Genomic DNA, 27769 nt, shown 5'->3' with positions numbered 1-27769 from the left:
CAGCCCTGCGATATTCGCTCATTTTGAGAAATATATTTTACCTAAAATCCCACTCTTCACGGGTCTTTTATCTGGAGATTTGTCTCGTTTGGGAATCGGCGATGAGTACCGCAACTATGCTGCCTTTTATAAATCCTTACAGGCGTCGCCATTCCAAAACCTAACAAAAGAATGTCGGACGAGTGAACCTATGGAGAAATCTAATCAGGAGTTGAAGTCTACTCGTTTGAGGGGTCGAAAATGCTCTCGTCTCGACGAATTCGCCATAATTTATGACGAACTGAATACTGCGCTCCTCAGAGAATTTCAGGACAGCTGCATATTACCCCTTGGCAAAAAACGCATTCGCAAATCAATTCCTTCATCTCCGAAAGACGAATACAAAGAGGAGGTGGAAGTGTGGCAGAGGTCCGACCCCAATAGGCCACCGATTAATACTGTCGGGAAATATTTCCAGCCGCCCGGTAAGGATTTACGAGGGGTTAACAAGGCTAAATTCGCTGGTATATCCAGGGATAAAAGACATCGCTTCACGCTGAAGGATCGTTTCGACTGTGAATGGGTCGCAGCACCACGGCTGAATGGCGTTCCGACACCATCTCGGAGCATCCTCGTTTCCAGTTCGAGATGGTTGAACAGTGACATCATCGATCACTTCATGTGGATGTTACATTGCAAATTTCCGGGTATTGATGGCCTCTCATGTAGTAGCCTTTATCTTTCCAGCTGCAAGCCTGCATACACACCTCGCTCCAAACTTGTTCAAATAATAAATATTAACAGAAATCATTGGATCACTGTCTCGAATGTCTTTTCGTCCCAAGAAAACGAAGTGCATATATACTATTCGTCATTCAACAGATCTGCATATAGAACGGCTGCTACCCAATGCTCAATCGCGAAACTTTGTCGACCAGAATCCCAGGACATAATCGTATCTTTCCCGCAAGTTCAGCAGCAGAATAACACAAGCGATTGTGGTGTTTTCGCAATCGCATTCGCAATCTCCCTTTGTCATGGAGTGCGGCCAGAATGCGCAGAATACCCAAGCCCTTATCTCCGACGATCATGTCTTGCAATGATGACGAATCAGGCGATTCAACAATTACAAATCTCAACAACTGAAACGTTACCTGCTGTGTGGACCTCGTTTACCATAAAAACGTATTGTGTCGGTTTCCTGCCATTTGACAGTGACAATCAAGAAGACATGGTGAAATGCACTCAGTGCAAGCGATGGTTTCATATAAATTGTTCTGTGGTTCCTATCTCGCATGAAGTCGTGGAAAACGAAAGTGTTCCATGGTACTGCTCCGAATGCAAATAATGAGATTTTTTGTTGCTTTTTGTTGTTTTTGGTTTGTGGAGCGATCATGTTAACAGAGAATCTTCATCCTCGGATCTTGGCCCTATTAGGTTGCTGTTAGAAGTCAAGACTCGGTGTGTGATTAGTGTGCTAGGTATTAGTTTTATTCGTTCTGAATTCAAGATTCGACGCACTTTATTTCTTCCACTGTAGAGCGATAATGTTACTTAGTCTTAACAGAGAATCTTCATCCTCGGATCTTGGCCCTATTAGGTTGCTGTCAGAAGTCAAGACTCGGTGTGTGATTAGTGTGCTAGGTATTAGTTTTATTCGTTCTGATTTCAAGATTCGACGCTCTTTATTTCTTCCACTGCAGAGCGATCATGTTACTTAGTCTTAACAGAGAATCTTCATCCTCGGATCTTGGCCCTATTAGGTTGCTGTTAGAAGTCATGACTCGGTGTGTGCTTAGTGTGATAGGTATTAGTTTTATTCGTTCTGATTTTAAGATTCGACGCTCTTTATTTCTTCCACTGTAGAGCGATCATGTTACTTAGTCTTAACAGAGAATCTTCATCCTCGGATCTTGGCCCTATTAGGTTGCTGTCAGAAGTCAAGACTCGGTGTGTGATTAGTGTGCTAGGTATCTGTTTTATTCGTTCTGATTTCAAGATTCGACGCACTTTATTTCTTCCACTGCAGAGCGATCATGTTACTTAGTCTTAACAGAGAATCTTCATCCTCGGATCTTGGCCCTATTAGGTTGCTGTCAGAAGTCAAGACTCGGTGTGTGATTAGTGTGCTAGGTATTAGTTTTATTCGTTCTGATTTCAAGATTCGACGCTCTTTATTTCTTCCACTGCAGAGCGATCATGTTACTTAGTCTTAACAGAGAATCTTCATCCTCGGATCTTGGCCCTATTAGGTTGCTGTTAGAAGTCATGACTCGGTGTGTGCTTAGTGTGATAGGTATTAGTTTTATTCGTTCTGATTTTAAGATTCGACGCTCTTTATTTCTTCCACTGTAGAGCGATCATGTTACTTAGTCTTAACAGAGAATCTTCATCCTCGGATCTTGGCCCTATTAGGTTGCTGTCAGAAGTCAAGACTCGGTGTGTGATTAGTGTGCTAGGTATCTGTTTTATTCGTTCTGATTTCAAGATTCGACGCACTTTATTTCTTCCACTGCAGAGCGATCATGTTACTTAGTCTTAACAGAGAATCTTCATCCTCGGATCTTGGCCCTATTAGGTTGCTGTCAGAAGTCAAGACTCGGTGTGTGATTAGTGTGCTAGGTATTAGTTTTATTCGTTCTGATTTCAAGATTCGACGCTCTTTATTTCTTCCACTGCAGAGCGATCATGTTACTTAGTCTTAACAGAGAATCTTCATCCTCGGATCTTGGCCCTATTAGGTTGCTGTTAGAAGTCATGACTCGGTGTGTGCTTAGTGTGATAGGTATTAGTTTTATTCGTTCTGATTTTAAGATTCGACGCTCTTTATTTCTTCCACTGTAGAGCGATCATGTTACTTAGTCTTAACAGAGAATCTTCATCCTCGGATCTTGGCCCTATTAGGTTGCTGTCAGAAGTCAAGACTCGGTGTGTGATTAGTGTGCTAGGTATCTGTTTTATTCGTTCTGATTTCAAGATTCGACGCACTTTATTTCTTCCACTGCAGAGCGATCATGTTACTTAGTCTTAACAGAGAATCTTCATCCTCGGATCTTGGCCCTATTAGGTTGCTGTCAGAAGTCAAGACTCGGTGTGTGATTAGTGTGCTAGGTATTAGTTTTATTTGTTCTGATTTCAAGATTCGACGCTCTTTATTTCTTCCACTGCAGAGCGATCATGTTACTTAGTCTTAACAGAGAATCTTCATCCTCGGATCTTGGCCCTATTAGGTTGCTGTCAGAAGTCACGACTCGGTGTGTGATTAGTGTGCTAGGTATCTGTTTTATTCGTTCTGATTTCAAGATTCGACGCTCTTTATTTCTTCCACTGTAGAGCGATCATGTTAATTTTTGGTGGCGTCAGTAACCAGAGGGATATGCAGATCGTGTTTGTTACGTCAAGCGAAATATATTAGGTTATGTCAAGGTTGAATTACCATAATCAACCCTTAAAATGTTATCAATATAGGGTTGTAGGCCAATGCTTTGGTTTGATTTCAAGAAAATACCACGTGTGGTGTTTGAGATTTACAGATCATGGTCGATATTTCAAAAATGGTGATCCATTGGATTCATGCTGTCGTGAGTATGTTAGTTGGTAATTTTTAATTTGAGGGCCAAATCGTTGAGGGCTAACTTCACCCTGGTCATATCGAGGTGGTACACTACAAAAAAAAATCAGACAAATTTGGTCTCAATGTCTAAAATCGACTTATTACAAAAAAAGTCTTAAAGACCAATTAGTCTTACTAATTACATTCTGTCTCAAATCGATTTTTTACAAAAAAAGTCCTAAAGACCAATTAGTCTTACCAAGTACTTTTTATCTCAAAAGTAAGCCAGAAATTGATCGAAAATAGTAGCAGTGCCTTGGGTGCATCCTTTTCAATGTTAGGGGTCTGAGCGGAGGAGGGGAAGGATGAGAGAGAGACCAGAAATTGCAGTGTTGAGATGTTCCTGTACTAAGTTTACAAGATATTCACTAGATATAGTTATCAAGGTACATGCCACTTACTACTCACATGTACTATTCAGATCAATATATATATGGTTGTCTTAGTCGAAAATAGCATTTATGGTGAGTGAGTAAAATGAGACCAAAAATACTGCACAATTCGTCTTGAAAACAAGACCAAAAATACTGACACATCAAAAACTGTCTTAATAAGCACAATATGTCTTATGAGATGCGTTTTATTAGTCTTATTTTTAAGACTAAATAATTGTGACAATTATATATGGTCTTAAACAGCTGAATCAGTCTCAATTTTAAGACCTCAATTCATCAGTAAGACTGAAATTGCTGAAAATGAGACCAAATCATCCTCATTTCTTAAATTTGAGACTAAATTTGTCTAATTTTTTTTTGTAGTGAAGAAGTGCAAGGTGTGTAAAGATCTTACCGAGTATATAGCCATGTTGCATTCCTCAGTGAAGAATCTCTACTCGATTGTGATTTATGGGTAATTGACTGAGTGTTAAAAAGCTTGATATTATAATGGCTTGCGATTACTTGAAACTGGAATTCATGTTTTGAGGCACTTTTCAGCAAAATCTGAGACTTGAGAGTGAACCAATCTCTGCTTTGGTTAATCTCAAATTGAATTGTAACCGGTAGGCCTACCCAATGGATTCAGAAGTATTTGTGTAAAGTTAATTAATTTAGAGGTAGGCTACTTATACCCATCAAATATTAGTTAGCAAGACATGTCAGCGGAGTCAGCCATGTTTCTCTTTGAACCAGCTTTAATATGACATGTTACTTCCCAATTTTCGTGTAGACATAATTGCGCTAGTTCATGTTATGCATGATCGATTTGATTGGGGGAAATTTTTCCTTCAATATATTCTATCATTGTACACTATAATCCACTCTCAACTACTTGGCTATCCTGTTTTATGACCGTTACAGTAACAGGGATCTTAAAAGCGATTAAACTTCATGTGTGGATGACCACGAAATGGTCATTTTTTAAAAGGTGATAACTCTGGTGCATGGACCGATTTTGATTAGGTTTACTGCACTCAGGGCTATATACCAGATTTACCTAGCTCCGTTTTCATTGCAATCTGAGACCCGGGTTGAAATCCTGGTACATTCAGCGTAATATATTTGGTGAGAAACACCGATTCCATATTGGTCTGAGACCAAGTGGATACGAGTGTGGTTGATTTGACATGGATTTACCCTTGTGTATCTAATTGTATTCACAGATTCCAGGCTATATCGTACCATGCCGTTTGAAGTGTATGGAACGTATTGGTCAGGCCAGAGGCAGGAGTCACTACCACTGCCATATCTGCACTAAAGTTCTTCGTCGACGTGGTACATTTGAAAGTCATTTACAAAAAGTATGTGGCAATCCGCCACCAAACAAGGAAAGCAAGACTCGTTTAAATCAACCGACAGATAGCAAAAGTAAAAAGCAATGCACCAAATGCGACAAGTCATATGCAAGGTCTCATGGCTTGACAAGACATGAACGAGATGCCCACGGCCTTCCAGCAACCCTTCCTGCAGTTTGTATTGATCCGAAAAATGGTGTGTTTATGGTCTCCCAAGGATCATCAGGCCAAGCTGCTCCTTTGCACGTTACGAAGTATTTATTAAGAAGCCTGATTTGGTGTGAAGACAAAGACTGTATATCAATTTTTGGGACCCTCAAGGACAAAAATCCCGGGGTCCAATGTGATCATCATTTGACATGATCATGTGCAAACATTGATTTAGATGAAAAGGTTTTGAACACCCTCGTTGAAATGAAGATAATATCAACCGCAACTAAGGGAAAAATGCAGCAATGAAATAATGAGGAGTGTGCAATGCAATGCTCCACTCGTGGTGCATGCGAATTCTGAAGCATTCAATATTTCGAAGAAATACAAGTATTATTCTATCTTCACTGCCGAGAAGACATACTATAGTCCTAGTGAGAGAGTGCGGGTGACATATGACGTTGACGGGGGCTCATGGTCATGTCTGTGCTCATGGAAAACTGGAACATTCTTGCACATCACACTGGCGAAATGGTATGTGTTCCAGACTGAACCAGATCTCATATCGCGAAATGGTATGTGTTCCAGATCTCATATCATGTATGTCGAGGTAATCTTCATTGCATGACTTTCGAAGATTCCATATTTAGTTTCTTAATATTTGATTTACAGTACTCAACCTCCTACTGATTACATGCAATTGAATATGAAGTATTTTCTCAAGCATAAACTGATCCCGGAGAAGATACCTAATGAATATTTGAAGGAAGGAATAATTTCAGAATTGACGCCAGAAGAAACTGTTTGTGCAAGGTGTGCTGGAGTCCTTCAAGTGAGCGGAATGCGAAATGCTCAGATTTATGGAGTCGGTTGTATGTGCTTGCTTATTTCTATGAGTTTTACTGTGGTTGACTTTTACTGTGGTTCCACTGCTTATTTCTTTGTGACTTTTATTATGGTTCCAATGCTTATTTCTCAGTCATTTTTACTGTGGTTCCACTGCTGATTTCTCAATGACGTTTCCTGTCGTTCGATTGCTTATTTAAATAGTATATTCACATTGAAATGAACCCGAATATTTTCGGCTGTCACTCGTCAGGGGTAATCGTCAGCAACTAATGGAGAATTGGAAAGAACACAGGGGTAATCGTCAGCAACTAGTGGAGAATTGGTGCTTATTTCTTAATGACTTTTACTGTGATTTTGTAGCGTACCGCTCCACGACTACCCTAATTACCCTCGCTGATGACTGATTACGTTACTGCTACGTCTTGTTGTGTTGTACTCTTTTATGCAGTCGCTTTTAGTCACCGTCCGAGCCAGTCGGTCTCCTAGTCTTCGTCTGACGAGCATCGTTATGTTTTAGTTGTTTGATTAAAAGAGCAATGCTGACTTGTATACTTTGACTTATTGAGCCGCGGACCAAGAAGAACGCGCGCCCACGACAGAGCACGCTATATTTTGGTGACCCCGACGTGACATTCATACTCGACGTGATTTCGCTAGCCTTCCTAGCCGACGTGATATCGCCAGCCGATTCGAACCCGACGTGCACTAGCCGACTCGAATCCCTTGCTCACTCTCTGCTGTATTTGAAATGTCTTCTCGACGACGACGACGACTACAATCGATGGACGATATTGCAAGCTCAGCGAATTTCAATGGTACCCCGAGGATGCCGCCACCGGTGGTCAATTTCTGGTCCCATTCGCCGGAGTCGTGGTTTGTTTCGGTGGAAGCCGGATTTGTCAGTTATGGAGTTACGGACTCTGCGTCGAAGTATTTCCATGTCCTGAGATGTTTAGACGGCAACCAGCTCGAATCGATTCGTTTGAAGTTACCTGGCACAGAAGACGACGACTGCTACGAAGTATTGCGAGATCTTCTGATGCGTGAGTACGCTGTTCCCTTACGAGACCGTGTTAAGGAACTTTATAGTGATCGTTGTAGGGATTTAAAACCCTCTGAACTTCTGAAAAAATTGCGACATGCGATGGGGGATCTGTCAAACACACCAGGTTCCGACTGTTATTTAAAGGAAACGTTCCTTCACCATTTGCCAGATCATATTGCTGGGATATTGTCGTCACATGTAGACGATACCGTGGAACAGCTTGCCCTACGAGCTGATAGTGTATACACTCGCGCTTCTCCTTGTGTGGTTTCAAATCATTACAGTTATCCTCCCACAAATCAATTAGAGGAATTGCAACGAACTGTTCAATCGATAGCTCGAGAGGTCAGGGAATGGAAGGCTATACCTTCGACACGACATTTACCTGCATCGGGCATACAAAGCTCGCACAATCTCAATCGTAGTTCCGTTCCTCGCCATGAACCCCTTAGAGGTGATCGACCAGCTTTTCGGACGCAGTCAAACCGTTCAGAGACACGTGGTGAGGTAACTCGATTTGCTCATCTGCGTGGTACGAATCAGTTGTGCTTTTATCATGATAAATTCGGTGATCGAGCTCGAAATTGCCGTCCACCCTGTTCCTACTCAAATCGCCCTTTTTTTAGACGGAGGCCTCGTGAGGGATCGCAACAATTTTCAACAGTGAATGCCAACTTCGAATGTCAAAACCCTTTATTGCATGTGCGAGATTCGATTTCAGGGCAGATTTTCCTCGTCGATACAGGAGCATCCGTTTCTGTTCTACCGACTTCGAGTAACGTTTTCAAGAATAAACCAGGACCAAATCTGTACGCAACAAATGGATCAAAAATTGCGACGTTTGGAACGAGATATTTACGGATCGAGCTCTCCGGTAGACACAAGTATGGATTTCGATTCTATATTGCCGCTACACACATTGCCATATTGGGGGCTGATTTTATTGAGCGATTTTCTCTCGTCGTTGATTTGAGGAACAATTGTCTGATTGATACGGTTTCAGGAGGTTTCATTCCTGGCTGGAAGTGTAATCCAGTAGTTCGCGGTTTGAACTTTATAGCGCCTGATCACAATACGCCATATGTAGATCTTTTGTCGAGATTCAACGACATTACCATCCCACGGAATGCAGCAGGACGAGCTAATCACGGTACTGTACATCGAATTATTACTAATGGATGTCCCACTCGATCTCGATGTCGCCCATTGCCGCCCCATTTGAAACAGAAGGTGAAGAATCGATTGCAAGAGATGTTGAAGTCCGGTGTAATCATTCGCTCAAAATCGCCTTTCGCCTCTCCCATCACTGTCGTACCGAAGGGGATAGACGATATTAGAATCTGTGTCGACTATAGGAAATTAAATAATCAAACGGTCAAGGATCGCTGGCCTGTCCCATTTTTGCGTGATTTTACCAATGAGCTGTCGAACTGTAATGTTTTTAGCAAAGTTGACTTAGCGAAGGCGTACCATCAAATTCCTCTTCATCCGGACGATCAAGAGAAGGCTGCTTTTATTTGTCCCGAAGGACTATTCCAACCAACGACGATGATGTTCGGCTTGACCAACGCTTGTAGTACTTTTAGCCGTTTTATATCTGAAGTAACCGAAGGACTGGAGAATATTTTCGTGTTTTTAGACGACATTTTAATTGCGACTCGGACTGAAGAAGAGCACATGGCAACATTGTCGAAATTGTTTTCAAGGTTTCGTAAGTTCGGACTGGTCATAAATGTTGATAAGTGCAGTTTCGGTAAGGAAGAAATCGAATTTCTAGGTCACCTTGTTAATGCAAGGGGAATTAGTCCCTTACCATCTAAGGTTGAAGTAATCTCTAATTATCCTCGTCCCGAAAATGTAAAACAACTACGTTCATTCCTTGGACTAGTCTGCTATTACCACCGTTTTGTCAAAAAGTGTGCCGAGATTTTGAAGCCACTGTATGACGTGGCCAATGCAGCATCAAATAAACGCGATCTTGTAAAATGGACAGATAGTGCTAACACAGCTTTCGAACGCATCAAGACCGAACTGTCCGATAATGTCATATTGTTCCACCCGATTCATGATGCCGAACTGTCACTCGTGGTAGACGCTAGTCAAATCGGAATTGGAGCTGTTTTGCAACAGAAACGTGATGATTCGTGGTTACCCTTAGCATTCTTCTCGAAAACCTTGAACCCGACACAACGCAAGTACTCCGCATTTGATCGCGAGCTTTTAGCGGCTTATTCAGCAATCAAGCATTTTCATGTTCAACTAAAGGGTAGGAAATTTCAACTGATTACCGATAATGACGGCCTTGTAAAATCGTTAAGGAATCCAACCGACAGACTTCTGGATCGTCAAGCAAGACAATTGGAATTCATCACGGAATATACCGACGACGTCAGACACAGCAAAGGGAATCTGAACACGGCTGCGGATACTCTCTCCAGACTCGAGGTGAACGCAATTTTTCCGAACACTGTTCCCATCACAGCGGAAGCATTACTACAAGCCCAGAAAGACGACGATGAGCTCAAAGACCTCCTCGCCAACACCAATAACCACTCGTTGCATCTCGCGGAAGTACATTTCGTAGAGTTGAACGATCCTATAATTTTCGACAAGTCGTTACCTGGTAGAGAACGTCCCTACGTTCCTGCGGCGTTTCGAGATACTGTAATGCACAGTGTGCATGATATTTCGCACCCCGGTATACGCGCGACCACTAAATTAATAGCTGAACGTTATGTATGGCCCGGCATGAAACGACATGTGAACGATTTCGTCCGTCATTGTCAGCAGTGTCAACGATCGAAGATTCATAGGCATACTCGAACTGCAATTAATAATCTTCCCGTCCCTTCCGAACGCTTTCATACGGTTAACGTGGACATTTTGTCACTCCCGAATAGTTGCGGCTACTCGTATATTTTGATGTGTGTTGATCGCTATACTCGCTGGCCTGTATGTGTTCCCATGATGGACATTCGTGCGCAAACTGTTATTGATGCGTTTAGTTTTGGCTGGGTGTCGAATTTCGGCTCACCCCGTAAAGTAATAACCGACCGAGGAAGTCAGTTTACCTCGCTGGAATGGACTCAGTATATGCAATTCCTGGGTATTTTCCATATCACAACCTTGGCGTATAAGCCGGAACAAAATTCTCTTGTCGAACGCTATAACAGAACTTTGAAAGCCTCCCTCCGCGCATTAGAAAGTCCTCATAATTGGTATCATCACTTAGGCTTAATTGTTTTAGGTCTGCGATGTTCTCTCAAGGAAGATCTCGGTTATTCACCAGCAGAGCTTGTGTATGGCACTTCCCTTCGATTACCCGGTCAATTAGTCAATCCTTCTTCCAGTGGTAATAACGCTAATGATTTCAACTACGTAGGTGAATTGAAACGCTTTTTCTCAGCCTTGGGTGAGATGCCGACTAAGTTTCATTCGAATCAAAAATCTTATGTCCCGAACGATTTGAATAATTGCACGCACGTTTTCTTGCGGATAGATGGTCATCGTAGATCACTCGATCCGGTATATTCTGGTCCACATCAAGTTTTAAAACGCACTCATAAATGTTTCACAATTCAAACGAATAAAGGTCCGTATGACGCCTCAACCGACAGGCTTATACCTGGCAGACTTCCCATCGAGCGTCTCGACGAATTGACGCCACCGCAAGTTGACACTCCGCGAACAAACTCTGTGTCGGCCAGTGGCCGTTTTATTCGTACTCCACATCACTTGGATGATTTTGTGTTGTCACCAGTATTTAATATGGATATTTAGTGTGTTACTCATTCACTTTTCCGCCATCACTTGTATTTTTTCGCAACAGGCTCCTTCATCTCCTGTATGTTCTATAAATCGTGTCTTGGGCCTTTCTCATTGTAAAGTGCATCATTATCGCTAAACGAACAATTGTGTCGTTAATAGCTTCACCACCACGGCCATCTCACTTTCATTAGTCGTTAGAACATTTAGAATCGTACTCGTATTTCGAAACCTAATCTGTAATCATTACCATGTCATGCTGGTAGCGTCATTCATTCGTAGTTATATCGTTGACTGTGTCCATATTATATCCTAAAGCTTTTACCAACCAGGGGGGCCCTTGTAGCGTACCGCTCCACGACTATCCTAATTACCCTCGCTGATGACTGATTACGTTACTGCTACGTCTTGTTGTGTTGTACTCTTTTATGCAGTCGCTTTTAGTCACCGTCCGAGCCAGTCGGTCTCCTAGTCTTCGTCTGACGAGCATCGTTATGTTTTAGTTGTTTGATTAAAAGAGCAATGCTGACTTGTATACTTTGACTTATTGAGCCGCGGACCAAGAAGAACGCGCGCCCACGACAGAGCACGCTATAATTTCATTGCCTTCTGCTGTGGTTTCGTTGCCTATTTCATATTGTGGTTTCATTACATACTGTATCTGCAGAAATTCATTGCCAGTGTACAAATATGGGGTGGTGACAGGGTTGTAACCAAGTCACTAGGTTTCAAGAAGTCAAGTCGAGTCGTTTTCAATTCACCGGCGAGTCAAGTCCGAGCAATCCCCAACGAGTCAACCCGAGAGTAATGGGTCGAGTCCAAGTCATGGTGTTTACTGTTCCCCATCGAGTTCAGCTTCAGATCACTTCTGTGGAACTCGCGGGGGTGATATCAAAGGCCTCGGATAATTTTATGTTTATTTTTTTCCATTCTAAACATGGTTATTGTAACAGATAAAAGGCAGGTTTGGGCCCATTTATCAGTCCTAATACACCATTCTTGAATACGTCATACAACGAGTAAATCCATTTTTAAGAAAGAGACTCGAGTCATCAAAAAAATTGTGAGTCGAGTCATGAATCGATTCATTGCATGCAACCCTGGATGGTGATACAATAATTTAATACAGCTGAACATACAATAGATCATTTGGGATTCTGCCACCGCTTATTATGACAAAAAATTAACAATATGCAATCTTAGATATCACATAGTTGCGAGAACTTGATAGTCGCGCCATGAAAGGAGTTAGCCTCTGCTCAGTTTACCTAGGCACCAAACGCCGTATCGCTACTCGGCGTCTCAACATAACAGACGCCAAACGCCGTATAGCTACTCGGCGTCTGAACATAACGGACGCCAAACGCCGTATAGCTACTCGGCGTCTCACCACAACAGACGCCAAACGCCGTACAGACATTTGGCCGCCGCTCGGCGTCTGGCGTTTGGCCTCTGAGCGGGTTTAACCCCTACTCCAGACCTTTATCCAGATTTTACATTCTCTCATGCGTGTTTTTGGCTTAGGAAAAGATATGGAGTGCACATCAGGATTACAGTCTGGGTAGAGACTGCAACTGTTACAACGATCATAGGAACAGTGTTTTTGCGGCATTTGTCTTGATAGATTTATTAAATAAGCTAGAAAAAAATTACGAATTCATTTGCTTATATACATATGATGTGCTTTAGTGGCTACCTATTGGATTCCTTAAATATATACCTATTATTTTGAGCCACATAATGTATACCGTATACTCATTTCGACTCAAGCCACCACTAACATATGCTATTCAGTACCGCTATGCTGCAGTACGGTTTACGAATAGCCAGAAACACCAATACTTGCTCTATCCGAAAAGTTGTCAAGTACCGCTGCGTAATTGCCATCATTGCAGGGTCTTTTGAATAGAAAACTGTAAATACATACTGGATCTATGTTATTGCCATTCATCTAGATCAGATATGCCTGATACAGTGTACTTGACCTGACTTCATCGGTCAATCTTTTTGCCATCAGAGAGCTTGCCCTACATCGCTGTTTGTTTACATCGCGCTGCAATTTGATTGGTCAGTGTCAAAGTTCACGTAAGTGTCTATTGTAAACTAGTCTCATTATAGTTGCTGTTGCCTGTCTGTACTGTGCACATTCACTGTCTCAAAAGCAGATATTGAGCCGGGATGTGTTAAATGTATCTGTACCGAGCGCGGCATTGCGAGGGGTGTCGCTTTTGGTACTAAGCTTCGACCACGGTACGGTCATTTATAGCGAAGACGTGCTGCCGAGCCCGTATTTTCCAAATATTGATGTTCATGCGGCAAATGTCGATATCGTCGCAGCATGCGATCATCTCAGCCACATTGGCATTCCGATCGCTCCTACAAAATAATGTTGATCTCATTGTGTGTAACGATTTCCTCGTGAATTTCCCCGGCACGGCAGTAAAATCGCCACAGAATGACCTGTCAGGTGTCAAGCTATCACTTTTCGGCCGGTGCTTGGGTGGAAGTGATAACATCACTTTCCAAGAGGGCCCCCATACGTGATTCTCTTGATTATGTAGACGCAACACGTGTGTCGCCTGCATTCCCAATATGTTCGGTTGTAGTGGCGATTTTTCCGACATTCGGACCGATCTCAATCGAAGACTTGGAGGCCCTCACCGCTATTAACGAGTTCGCGCGCGTCGTAAACGGTCGATTTCAAGTTGGCCTTGGTCTCCCATTGCGGACGAAGGAGGAAAAATTGCCCTACAACCGGGGAGCGGCTAAGAAATCGCTCGAAACTCAGCGTTCCAAATTCACCAAGATCCCGAACTATTCATCAAGTACAAGAAAAAGATGGATGAAAATATTGCGCAAGTCATTTCGTTAGACTTACTTCCTCCTACAGCACGAACGTTCTACTTGATTCACTGTCTCTGTCTGGTTCGAAGAGGGTCATCTCAAGGGAAATGTGATAGATGTCTGGTTCGAAGAGGGTAATCTCAAGGGAAATGTGATAGACTATCCAATCACTTTTCGTACCTATATCACCCCTAGGGTTGTCCAAAATTCGGAAAATCCTAAAAATGATGGGAATCAATGTCTCATTCTATAGATTAATGACGAAAACAGCAATTAGCCTGCAACAAGCTCATGGGAAAGTCATCAAGTTTTGTTGCAAAGCGTTCAAAGTAGCTATACCGACGAGTGGGCGTGCCAGGAACCATAGAACGACAAGATATAACCACGGCTCTGGATAGGCTAATCGGCTATGCTTCAATAATCACGACGGCTGTTGCTTGCTGATTAGCCGTGTTGTTAAAGGAGTCTGCTAACGGCGGTGATTGTGTCTTGTAGGTTGGTTGGCAGATATTGATTTGAGATGAATTCAGATGCGAAATAAATGATAATGAACAGACAATATAGCTGCTTCACATAAACTTTCAAGGCATGACTGGCTTATTGTGAAGGAAATCGCCGTAGCCTACATGCCTGTATTGCTGTATTGACCGACGTTGTTTATGCAAGTGGTGAATGAATATCTCTTTCAACTTTGCTGTACGACTCGTCGATGACGCCGTAGAAAGAGGTGTGAAGGTTAACAGAGAATATCTGGTGTGACCAGCAAAAAGACAGCTCGCTATATATTCGCTTGGTCACGCGTCCTAGGTCTCTTACGTTTTGGTCACGCTCGTTTAAGGTTTCGTCGGTCGGTCACGTTTCCGTTTTTTTTACTATATAACTTTTCTGACCCCGACATGTTCCCGACCACGTAGGAAGTTCGTTTTGGTCTCGTTGGATAGCTATCAACAATACCTGAGACTGTTTTTGGAATTGAGGTTACACCGCCACCTAGTGGTGGAGAATTTTACGAAAAGTTTATAGCTCGATTTTGGCACCGTACGAAAAGGTAGCACCGCCATATTCACGTCGTAGTTCAAGGGTCATGTGCCACACCTACCTGCAAAAAATTGGAATCGTACTGCCACCCAGTGACGATAAATTTTACGAAAAGTTTCAAATTCGATTCTGGCTCCGTACTAAAAGGTAGCTCCGCCATATTCCTGTCGTAGTTTAAGGGTCATGTGCCACACCTACCTACCAAAAATGTGAATCGTACCGCCACCCAGTGACGAGAAATTTTACGAAAAGTTTAAAATCCGATTCTGTCACCGTACTAAAAGGTAGCGCCCCCATATTCACATCATCGTTAATCGGTCAAGTGCAGTACCTCGACATATCTCCGGAATTGATATCCGGTATCCGGCTCCGGCTAAATCCGTATTTTTGTTTTCCGCATGTGTTCGTGTGGTATGCAAATGAGGCGAGTCGGTGTGACGCGGAGTCTAGCGTTGCTCGTGTCACACCCCATCATTTTGTTCGCGCGTTTTTCTACGCGCGCATTTGTGACACACCTAATTTGCATGCCGCCTTTTACATAACAATGTTTTGTGGGCACTTCTGTCTCACTTTGTCTACGCTCTCGCACACGCGTCACACGTGCATTAGGACCGTTACGTATATTGTTGCGTCTACTACTTCGCGCCCGAAAAGGTACGATTCGAAGCTATCATTCGCCTTCGCACTGCACGGACAAAATGAGCGATACGTCAACATCTTCGTGCACTTCGTCCACGCCATCGCCGCCATATGCGCCATCTGTGTCGTCTGAGCAATATACGTCGTCAGAAACATCAACAACGCCGTTATCTTCATCGTCGCGATCACCGCCGCCAGCTTCATCAGCGTCATTGGAGCGAGCGGATATGTTTTTGCCGACCGACATCTTGCGGCTTTTTGGAGATCCGGTACGCAGCTATTCGAAATCCGATGTGGATGAGGTTTTAAAAAAGTACTCATGCGATTGCAAAACGAGGCCCGTTGTCGCTATCTCCGAGCTCGCAGAGGAAATCGCAAGCTTTAGAGATGCGAACGTTGACTACGAATATTTCAGCAACGCTGACGTACGTCGTGAATTTATGGAAAATCTCAAGTGTGATAAGGCCGTTTTAGAATCACCCGGCTATTCGAAACTCTCCTACGAATTTGTCGAGAGAAGAGCGCGTGACTCGACTTGAGCACGTAAAAGGCTTATTGAGCTCAAAAACTGATAACGGCGTGTTTATGGACACTCTAAAATGCTGTGTTAAGCTTGGTAATGCGATGGCCAGATTGGGCGTACAGGCTCAAGTCGCAGCGTGGGCGTTGTCGACTTCGATCGATGGTGACGAAAGATCGCATTCAAGTGCGCGGTCTAGTGGCGCTGGCCGGATTGTCGCCAGTTTAGGCGACTCTACGGCCCGTGCCTCGAAAAGGAAATCGGTAGACGGTGACCTCGATTCCGTGGAGCTGAAAAAGAGCAAAGTTAATGATTGTTACGTTGATTTAGGAGAAAAGTTGTAGCGTTTTTGTGTTCGTTGTGCTAATCATTTTTAATCATCAAATTTGCCATCAGAAGTGTTGCCGTGCTAATTACATTTTCACGTTTTGGGGGTATTTAGTTAGTCTTTTTCAAGTTTGGAACGCTCATACTCGTGGGTCGCTGTCATTCCCAACAATTGGACCTTACTGATTTCACCGTTCAACCCGCCACTACTTTGTCGCCTATACAAGCTGGGTTTGTCAATTGTGTTATTCATCGTCTGAAAAACCGCATGGATCCTACCATTGACGCGGAGGACGAAGAAGACGCGAACCGGTACCATTTACTCTGCGGGTCACAGGGTACGGGGAAATCCGTCTGCTTGAAAGAAATCATACGTCAAGCGATCAACCTTTCATGCGCAGTTCTAATGCTTGGTCCTACTGGGCTTTTATCAGCTACCTATAAAGCCTTGTTCGGCAATGATTTGACGACTGACACCGTCCACGCGGCGTTTCATATTCCCGTGGACGAGAATGACAGGTCCTCAGTGAACTGGGAATTGCGTCGGTATGACCTCATAGTGATTGACGAAATTTCCATGGTATCGTTGCGCCACGGTGATCATATACTCACCACGCTTTCCTATATCTCTAATCGCTCTGTGATTGTTTTATGCGGTGACCGATGGCAATTGCAGCCGGTCCCGGTTGCGGGTATTGTCGGCAGTCTTTTTTCCCACAGAGCCATCATGGGCCGATGTGATCGCACCACCGACTTCCGTCTCTCGCTGTTTCTAAGGGAGTGTCGCTTACGGAAACCAACTGCGCAATCGCTCTCGACGTTTGCGCAAGGCCTCGTCTTGTGCGATTCGCCATATCCAGATAACGACGATCTCGTTCGCATATACAATGAACACCCGAACTATAAAGTTCTCACGTTTACGCGCGATGCGTCCCGGAGATTCAACCTGGCCGTCCGAGAAAACATCTTCGCAACATCGCAACCGGCCATCCACGTTCGATATCCGACTTGGGACTCCGACTCCGAGCCAGTCTATATCGGTATGCGTGTTATTATAACCGAGAACAGGCAGAAGAAGCGCGGCTATGTCAACGGACAATGCGGTGTCATTCATTCCGTTATAGGTCGTACTATTTTGTTACGCATTGCTAATGGTCGCCTTATTCGCATGTACCCCATTACGGCGCCTAACGGGATTTACTATCCGTTCGCTTTGGCCTACGCTTGCACGATCCATAAGGTACAAGGCCAAACTTTAAACAAAGTCATCGCTTGGTTCAATCGCCCGCAACTTTCCGCTGGTTGCGCATACGTCGCCGTTTCACGCGTGCGCCGAAGGGACGATTTACGCTTCCTCATCTCACCTCGCGTCAACCATTTCGTGCCAGCCGCTGGCAATTGATTTATAAGTTTTTTTACAATTTTGTGTGTGTCTTTTCATGCTAGGCTTTTTTATTTACTGTTCATCACCTTCTTTTAATATTTCGTGTTCTTTTAATCGTCTGCGTCGCATTGTTTTCACTATTGCCTTTTTCATCTAATGTCCGTTTTCAATATAATTTTTGCACGCCATGTGTCAAACAGTGTAACAAATTTGGTGATTTTCAACAACGTACGCCTCATTCGCGTACCGCGCCAACTACGTTTAAGTCACTCATCGAATCGATTACACTGCGAGCGGACGCGAACGAGACAGTCACTGTACGAGCGGACGCGAACGAAACAGTTACATCACGAGCGAACGCGAACGAGCCGGTCACTGTACGAGCGGACGCGAACGAAACAGTTACATTACGAGCGAACGCAAACTCGAACTCGAACTCGTACTCGAAGATGTACGATGTTTTGTATCCAAGTCACGTTCTAGAACGACGTTTTGAAAGTAATTCCTCTTTAGAGGGGGCTGGTTCTGGTGCAATGCTGACTGGATGCACACTTCTTGAAATGTTACTGGGGAAGTTGATGCCAGTGCGATTCTCAGCAGTTCGCCTCAAAAGCTCTCTCGCATAGTGGTTCGTCTGCTTTTCAAGATCCACTCTTTTGCTGACCGAGAGTAACTTTTTTTTGTATCGTAGAACACCTGCTTAAACAAATATAGAGTAAGTAACTGAGTACCCTGACTTGCAAACATTTCATCGGCACAGCAAACCTTCTTGTGTCACCGCAGGAAATCTGCCAACATTCTCATTGTGGTCCAGGACAGCCAGTTTGGTTCGTGCAAGCATTGTGTCATAAGTAAAATGAAGACGTTTAGGTGCAAATTTCAATATCGTCCGAAGAACGCCGTATCTACACCACCTTGGCGTGTAGGACATATTTGCTTCATAACATCGGCTGACAACTATCTACAGTTCGTCCACTGCGTGCCTGCGTAATCGCGTCCAGCAAGTGCGACGATGAAGTCATCGTGCCATGTAACGGGTTAAGAAATTACCCGGAGCCGCGACAGCTGCAGCCGGGTGCGTTTCTGGAAATTTCAATAAATTGCAGCTCCATTACGGTGGCGTTCTGAAGAAAACGGCTGCGGCCAAAATTTTTTTTTCGTTTTGCCCTTCAATTTGAGACCACATCATTTTTAGAGCGCAGTGCCCCTTTTATGTCATCTCTCAAAAGCGATTTCTGCCAGCAACCGTTTTTCATTCGCGGAAAATACGCTGTATTTTGGATAGGAGTGCAGAACAGTTCTTGAGACCTGGCCATCAAGGATTACGGTTGGCGTTATTGTACAAGATCTGCCGAGAAGCGTTTTTTTTTAAATCAAAACGAAGGAAAAGAGTTACCTTTTTAATGAGACACTTCATAGCCTAACAGCTACGGTAGCCAATTTGTTGCAAATCTGAACATAATATTCCTATGTATTTTCATCTTCTTTTTGTATACCAGTTTTCGGTAGGCGTGTGCGAATGAAATTTATTTTCCAAAAAAAGTGCGAATGAAGCTCAAAACGGTTGAAAAGCACTGGTATAGATCAACTGTAAGGGGGACGTCAACGTCACTCCCCGGTCCGCTGACGGCGTCCAAAGGGGAGGATGCAATTTCCACGATTATCTAGCCACCGAGACCGCGCGATCCGCGGCTTTCAGTGAAAGAGATGTTACCCCGGACATTAACAGCCTGGATGTAGTCCCTTCCAGTGAACAAAGACGACCCGTCAGAGACACAGTCATGTTGCCACACTGGGTCCTCGCTCGCTTCCCGTAAGCCGGCTCCGTCAACAGTCTGATGGAGCCAGCCGGCAAATTCCCCATCTGCCGCCGGTAGGCTGCTTACCGGTCGGTGTTCCATTCAAATTTGGTATTCCCAGCTTACGAAGCAGCTCTGCGACATGCTTGTCACGTGTGGCGAGATAGCGAAGTGGTATAATCCGCGGCTGCAACACCAATGGGTGCGGGTTCGAGTCCGACGTCCTAATTCCGATACTTAAGTGTTGGAAGTTTACCTGTAGGCTCCTCCTCTAGGCTTTTTGTATGTCGGCAGTTGCCAAAAATAAGAAGAATGTCGGCCTGGTGTTAATGACCATAGTAGTCGAAAACACCATGAATAGCCCAAAACAAACATCCACTAAAGCGTCCACTACTTTACATGATAGCTCATCATGATATTGAATAGCAATCGCGAGACATTGATTAACGGCGATGTCAGTACCTTCATCTATTAACAGAGAGAGAGAAACTTGTTCCGTAAATGTTGGGAATTTCCTCCTCATACCATGCTATCCCATGTTGCATCAAGTATGAGGCCTTGGTTTTCTTCAAAGTCATGCTTCTAAGCATTTGGCTGTCAGGAAAAGCTTTTTTCATTGTCTCAATAAGATGATCTGCCTGCCTTAATGGAGTGTCATGCTCTGCCATAAATTGAATTAATAATATTAATTAATAATTAATTAATAATTCTGCTATTGACATGTTTTCTCCTACAGAAATAGGAATATCTTTCGGTTTCGAATTATGATTGAGTCTGGATATATCAGCAGTACCCTATCGGGCATTGAAATACGTCGGTGTTTTGCGATTCAGACTGGCGAATTAGCCCTCACAGAAGTGACTTTTCAGGGTTGTAGATCAAAAACTGCAGATGGTGGCAATGTTGCGACTGGATTCGTCCTCTCTCAGCCACTGCTGGAAAATAGGATCATTCAGCCATTTTCTGGTAAATTGTTGGTAATGCCTTTTTTTGTAGATGAGGTCGAAGTCAAAGCAGGTTCTTTCTCAAACTCAACTGACTATGTTCAATATGCTAGAATAATGATAGCTAGAACATTTAACTGTACAGTTACTCATACTGAAACGGCATGCTAATTGGCCTTCGACAAGAGGTGTGTACAAGAGTACAAACACTGTATTCTGATCTCTTATATACGATACTCGAAGACTGTAGATGCCATAGTAAATGTCCTGTCCAGTCAGTAACTAACACTACCATGCTTCACAATTAAATTTAATGAGATGCTAAGCTTTCAGTACACGGATCAATCCAAAACTGCACCTCAGATACTAGTCTTGAGTAATGCTCCAACTTCTCAAATCTGTATCACTTACAGCTTGTCCTATCACGGTATGCTCAAGTACGATTAACAAAGTCACATCTATCACAATTCACAAATACGGATGGTCTGAGCGCTTCTGCGATGACATCGGGAATGGGAAAGACATCTTTTGGCAATTGAGGCGGAAGGTTTTCATAGAGTGAATCACTCACTGCCTGTCACCTGTGTTATACAACAAAACAATTTCAAGGCTTATAACCTCGCGTCATCCAGAAATCGTTTCGTTGGTCTGCCGATCAACATTATGTTGCGCCGTTTAGCCTGATAGATACAGGCGCACCAACGAACAATAACTTGACTCTCTGCCGTAGGTGGACTCAAATTCTTCCACACCTCGCGGAGATAATCATTCATTGGAATGCCTAGTTCTGAACTGTCACCTTCCTGTCACTCTCAGCCTCAACCTCAGCTATCTCAGTTTCTTTCTGGCTCCTTTTCCTTGACATGCCGTCCTTCCCTTTCTCTTTCTATGCTAAAGCATTAGCAATCTCCTCATATGGTATTACCTTCGCCTTAAAATCTATATTGCGACGTTTCTGTGTTTTGTTTCTGCATTGCCCTTTTATCTTTTCTAAAATCAATTCCTAGAAGCTAGCATTTTCGAGCTCCGAAGACGTCGAGGCTTAAGCCGAATTGTTGAGGGTTGAACAAAATTGTTCTTGTCGATGTGCTGGAGCCCACTCAGTCCAAGGGACAACGAATTCTGGTTTCGGGCCAATTTGCTCATACAAAGAAGCGCAAGAGCACGGTTTAGGCCAGAGGTCGCAAAATCAAATATGCTAGCGGGCGAATCCCTACTTTTTGATGGCGCCGCGGACCGCAGCACCAATAATAGGGGAATTCAATGTATTTCAAAGTAGGCAATGGCCAATACGCTTGCAGCTTGCGGTGCTCCTCATCAGCTCCCAGACGTCATTGCTGCGTCACAATACAAAACTCACAATGCAACATTCGAAGCTTATTGTCCTTTATTTATTTTTATTTTTTCAAGTTCTGATTGTAACGTTCGACGCGACGAGTACGAGTAATTATACAGAAGGTCGCGCCCAAGTCCAAATCACAATTTTCAGTCACGAATCATCAACGGGTCATGTTGTACGATCATAAACAAGCAATGTCACGTAATAGTTGATCTTCCACTGCGTGGTGAATTTTGAAAGTGATGTATTAGTGAAATTTGATAAGTAGTTTCAGGCTTCTGGAGTAGTTTTAGAGCGACGTAAGTTCCCAAATTAAAAAATATATTGTCGAATACTTCGAAATCCAAAATGACGTCGCGGGCCGCATTAAATGGTCTCGCGGGCTGCGTGTTTGAGACCTCTGGTTTAGGTGGTGAAAATCGAATTTCCCGAGTGCCTCTGTCTGAAGTTACTTAATCCACGCTGCCCTCTAACACGCATTTTGTGAATTTATTTTGAGTGGTCACATCCGTAGCCAGGGTCTCCATCATGTCCTCGGGCTTGCCTTCTTCCACCCATGCCTCGTATCTCCGAATCAATCGCTTGTCAAAGCGATCATTCGTATATTTTTCTTTATTTACCGGGTTTATACCAGTTGAGGAGAAGCCAGATATCACATTACTTTATGACGGACCACTCCAAATTTATCCCAATTGCTCAGCGAAGTTTACCCTCCTCACTTGTACCACGAATATTCACTCACCCAGCTATTTCCCCGGTGTTTTTTCAATGGTCCAAAACACGCTACGTCGAGCGGTTGCAGTACATCCCTCTCGTGCGGTGGTAATTTGAGTAGGATTATATTTTCCTTCATGGCGTAATCGATCATTTTCAGTGATCCGTGGCTCAAATGGCCATCGAAAATCAACAAAAGTGGTCGCTTCACCACGTTCCTACTAAATTTTTCAAACCAGTCGGCATTTATCTCGCTAGTTATCCAGCTGTTGTCACTTACTGCATATTGCGTCCCTGGTAAAGCATTAGGACCGCGCCAGGTGCTTTGTAAATTTTTTCCGCTATATTCGATGAGCAGGGGCATGGCGGTGCTATCCGCACAACAGTAGGACAATAGCGTACTGTTAAGGCGACCTGCGCCGCAAGTATTTTTATGGACGACTTAACCCGATTCGTCGCAATTCCAAATTTGACTTGCCGACAACTTATTTTTATCCACAATCCTGCCCACTGACATTGATTCATAGAAATCCAATATTATGAAGGGATTTGAAGTGACTGATTTCCTTGCGGAACTTGGACCAGATCCATTAACTCCATGTGCTTAGGGATGAAACCAGCTTTGCAAAGAGTGTCGATGAACTTTGCCAGGCTTAGCTCCACGTCGCTGCTGAAAACTGACTTTCGTCCTGGTTAACTCGGAGCATTTTGCTATTCGGCTTCGCAGCGTGCTAACGGCGATCCCGTAATTTCTTCTGACTTCCCTTGCGCATTTTTCCCGGTGTGCCACTTCATTCAAAGCAAATTCCATCTTCGACGCACTCCTCTCCATCTTAATATTCCTAATCTCCTCAATCTCGGCCTCAGGAGTCTACTAGCCTACGAGTTTTATTCATGACGGAGCCTCGTGATGTCGTCATAATACATTCGGTATAACGCGTTATCATATTAAACTGGATTGAGTTCAGTGTATACGGCAGCCTGCGGAAAGCTGGTTATCGTTCAATTGACAATGACTTCGATCTGCAGGGGTTATAGGCGATTCGGGCTGAGGAACATTACCGGAAGAAGATATCGTAATCTCCCTTTAACGTTTGTTGATGATCATAACATAGTACAAAGCAAGCCTAGGATTGACATTCGTGCACGCCGCTGGTAGCAAAGTTGCGGCTGCTGGTAATCAAGTTTTTTTTTCGTCGAAAATAACGGGGCATAGAAGATCGCTTGTAGGTACAACTATGAACGCAAGCAATGGCGAATTAGTACTTATTTGTGTAGTATACATTTCTCTTGCTAAAAGTTGACCTAATTTTATAACAAAAAGCGATTGATATATTATTAATTCGACTTTCACCCATTACCCTGGAATTCGGAAAATCGTTCTTTGCCTCAAGTTACTATATCAAAGTCGTGCGTCTGAATCCAATGGATTCCGAGCGTTGCCAAAGAACTTGGGCTATATCTCGCTCCATAGACCCCGATGAACCCACATGATTTATTCTATATGATGCTGGATCACGATCCTCACACTTTGTCAATTCTCCCTCATCTGTATACTTTTTTGATTGATATTACCAACACCGCTATATTTTGACTTTACTTTATAATCGAGAACAATTCCTGTGCTCGGTTCCATCACAAACCCAATTCCATACTTGCTAACATGTACCATCGTTTGACACACTATCCGTCAACGTCGTAGTCTCAGTTGGATCGTAGATATTTTTGAGTGACAGCCATCCTGAATTCAAGGAATCCTTCGGAGGTCTTATTAGATTTGATTTGTTTTCATGCGAATTCTTCCCAATCCCTTTCTCCACGCCCATCATTCAAGTGAATTAATTCAGCTCACGAAGGTGCAGCTGATTCTGCATTGCTGAAAACAGTGGTGTTCATCTGGTGATAAGAATGCCTCTTCCCCTTCTCTTCCACGTTATTTTTTGCAGAGGTGTAATGACGAGAAATTTCTTTGCTGCAACACGATACTCCAATCTTGCAACGATCAACACATTCATATTCGCAATTTATTCACTACAAGCTTTTCAACTGACCCTCACCGGTAGTGGCCGTCAGTATAATACGGAGATTGCAATTCGGAATGTAAAGATGAAATAGGTAGTGTGACGAAAGAATGGTATAACAACAACAACGAGAAAATTCACAAAACGAGAGCGTTAAGCAAAAATGCAATTAGTACAATACATAGCCACAGACGCATCACTAATGAAATACAGGGAAAGAATAAAGTCGGTCCAATGATAATATCTGCAGCAAAGCCATTTTGCTGATTTCTACTCCAATACGGCCGGTAAGGTGAGGAGCCATTGATGCATGACGCCCTTGGAAACTGAGGAGACCGCTTGCCTAGTAACCGCTGCGTACATCGTTTTGCACTTGCCCTTTGCAGTACAGCGCATTCCTCATGCGTCAAAGGTACCAACAGAAAGCTCATCCCTGTCCAAAAAAAAAACTCATAAGGAAAATATTTCAGTTTCTAATTCTACCGAGCCATCGCCCACATCCCAGAAAGTGGCTCTGTTATTCAAGATCTCGTTGATTCAATCTTAGATTAAGAAAAATTCGATTCTCATTTAGCTCTCTTGCTGCTGGTTTTAACTCCAGTAATAAATACCATGTTTCCATACTTTCAAGTTGTTTGCGTTGCTAAACTTTATTACAGACATACACAATAAGAAGTACTCAAACAACAAATCGACTATTTGAAAAAAGTATATGATGCTATCCGAAGACAACACGCACTACGTGAGGACAGCTGCGGTTCGGTCATCCGGTTACGATGACCGTGATCGCACTGCTATGTCGATCTGCCGAGTCGTATCAATATCAATCAGATTATATTATATCTGAAAAAAACACACAGTACGCACCAATGGCTGGCGCGGTCGACTTCGCCTCTTTTGCCGAAGATGCCGCCTCCCGAGATGCCCATAGGCCGATACGCCTCCTCTTGCGAGATGGTAATGAAGTTGCCATAATGCACGCATCGACGAACGGCTTTCGAACTAGCTTGATTTAGGTTTTGCATAGAACATGGTTGTTCGGTGAGTAATAATCATATCAGAACCAGCATTCACAAGAACCGTTGCTCAGCGAAATACAGCTACTAATTACCACGCGGACATGATATAATAAAGGGATTCCCACCTCAGGGGTCGCGAAAACAATGGAGTCGTGTGACTATTCTCTGGGGATCTCGTAAACGAAAATTACATACCATGGACTGTTACAAGAATGCTAATTAACCGGATTCTATCGGCGGATAATTACTGAAAATATTATTTCATTTTTCAAAATAGAAAAAATATCTTTAAGGAATGCGATTCCTGCAAACAAGGTATTAGATCAGTGGAACTATCACAATTAAACGCTCCCTACTAGTACTACAGCGCAACTAGCCACCTCTATGAATATTAAAGAGTCATATCAATAAGGAAAACTAAAAGCGACCGGTAGTGCTGTTTGTTAACAGTATACAATATACGTACAAGCCGAATAACTTAGCACTTCTAACGTAGCACTTCTTGCTTACTGCGATAGAACTGGGTGCCATCACAAACAAATGGTGTTTTAAAGCGCTTTGTTTAAAACATGTATCAAATAGTGTCCTTGTAATACAATCTTTTTTCAAACGTTGCATAATTATAACACAATTGTGTAAATACTTTCGAAAAACATGTAGTATGTGCCTACGGCCGATTTGCACCCGATTTAATCGGCGTATACAATGTGGAGTGGCTGAGAACTTCAACATCGTCGTGGGTTCAACACTTACAACAAGCATAGATATAGATCATTGGTTTGGAATGGGTGTTTGATGACGATGACCACCGACCGGAAGATGCTGCATAACGATCTAATCATTTGTAAAGAGATTTTTGGCCTGTTTATGCCTGTGCTAGGAAGCCTTTTTCGTCGAAGGGGTCATGTTTGCGTTATATTTTCAATTGTCAATGTCGATTCACTGTAACATCACAATTAAGGATGCATGCCCCTCCTGACTAAAAAATGAAACAATAAAAATTAAACAAAGGTCACGTTTGAAGCATGTTTGTTTTAAATTGATCTTCATTTTTAATGCAACCCTGGATATAGAGCTATACTCGTTGCCAGTCTTGACCGACGGAGGTTGACCAGTTCATAACTGCATAATTGATATTACTACGCATAACATAGCCAGCTTCCCACATATATGTATTGTAGAGCAGTAGTTTCGGGTGAAGGTGATGACCATTTTTTGTAATCATCACGCCAAATGGAGTGGTGGATTGCGGAACTTTTCTAATCGAAATTTGGGGTCACGACTATAAAAAGGTCGCGAGCCCCTGGTCTGACGGTAACGCTATATATATTTAACGATCAAATATATTCAATGCAACGATGTAAATAAATCCTGTCGCCTTGGAAATGTTAATTTATTAACATGGTCAACTTGAGTCACAATTCAGAATACATATCTTATTGCATACTGCCAATAGTGGCTACTTCATCATTTATGTTGCTTCAAATTACCAAGCGGCCCGGTCCGCTATATTGATTTAACTATAAAATACCTTCAAGGAAACAATAGCAATATAGCCTGCGGCGTGACAGCATAACAAATGATAATTTAATATCTAGTTCCACTCAAGTCACAATTCGGAAAGTATAAACTATTGCACAGTTCATCAAATAGTTTGCTTCACGGACAGACGTGGAGAGACTTTAATCCGAGTCGAGTATAGTTCGAAACAACGCCTGTAAACAAACGCAACGCAAAATACTGAATGACGAATGATGATGATGAATACTGCACAGAGCCACCGGTCATAAAAGATTACACGAAGCAGGATGTTTTAGACGATTTTGCTTCGTTAGATACTTACGATAGACAATGATACGCAAAATATATGTACTTCACAACGCTTCCATTATGTAGCGACAAAACATATCAATAAGAAAGGTCCGACTCGTTACTCGCGTGATAAATAGCTCCTACTAACGAGGAAAATTGTCTCCTTTCCTTCTACATTATTCTATTCTACGCTGACTGTCACCAGTAATCGATCCATGTATTAGTAAGAAGCTTTA

The 27769-nt window shown here is 43.0% G+C and overlaps 2 protein-coding genes and 1 long non-coding RNA gene across 3 annotated transcripts in view; 1 reads left to right on the top strand and 2 right to left on the bottom strand.

The window, feature by feature from the left end:
* LOC145447847 (uncharacterized) overlaps window positions 1–1356 on the bottom strand; it is a 287550-nt gene extending 286194 nt beyond the window's left edge. The window contains exon 1 of the long non-coding RNA XR_013917729.1: window positions 1199–1356. This is a non-coding gene — a long non-coding RNA (uncharacterized LOC145447847). The remainder of the gene's footprint in view (window positions 1–1198) is intronic.
* The window catches only part of LOC145447823 (uncharacterized), a 245308-nt gene that overhangs the window by 195732 nt on the left and 21807 nt on the right, over window positions 1–27769 (bottom strand). The window lies entirely within an intron of this gene.
* On the top strand, window positions 16770–17903 carry LOC145448768 (ATP-dependent DNA helicase Pif1-like). Its single transcript, XM_080327224.1, has one exon. The coding sequence runs from the start codon at window positions 16770–16772 to the stop codon at window positions 17901–17903; it is 1134 nt and encodes a 377-aa protein (XP_080183350.1).

The sequence above is a fragment of the Botryllus schlosseri genome, chromosome 10 (genome assembly GCF_051294905.1).
Source record: "Botryllus schlosseri isolate E-star chromosome 10, Bs_hap1, whole genome shotgun sequence".
Classification (NCBI taxonomy): domain Eukaryota; kingdom Metazoa; phylum Chordata; class Ascidiacea; order Stolidobranchia; family Styelidae; genus Botryllus; species Botryllus schlosseri.
The sequence above is the reverse complement of the archived record's forward strand: the minus strand, read 5'-3'. Positions and strand labels throughout refer to the sequence as shown.

Bases quoted from the DNA above. Each gene is read 5' to 3' on its own strand.
- LOC145448768 (XM_080327224.1), top strand. From the start codon at position 16,770: ATGGATCCTACCATTGACGCGGAGGACGAAGAAGACGCGAACCGGTAC.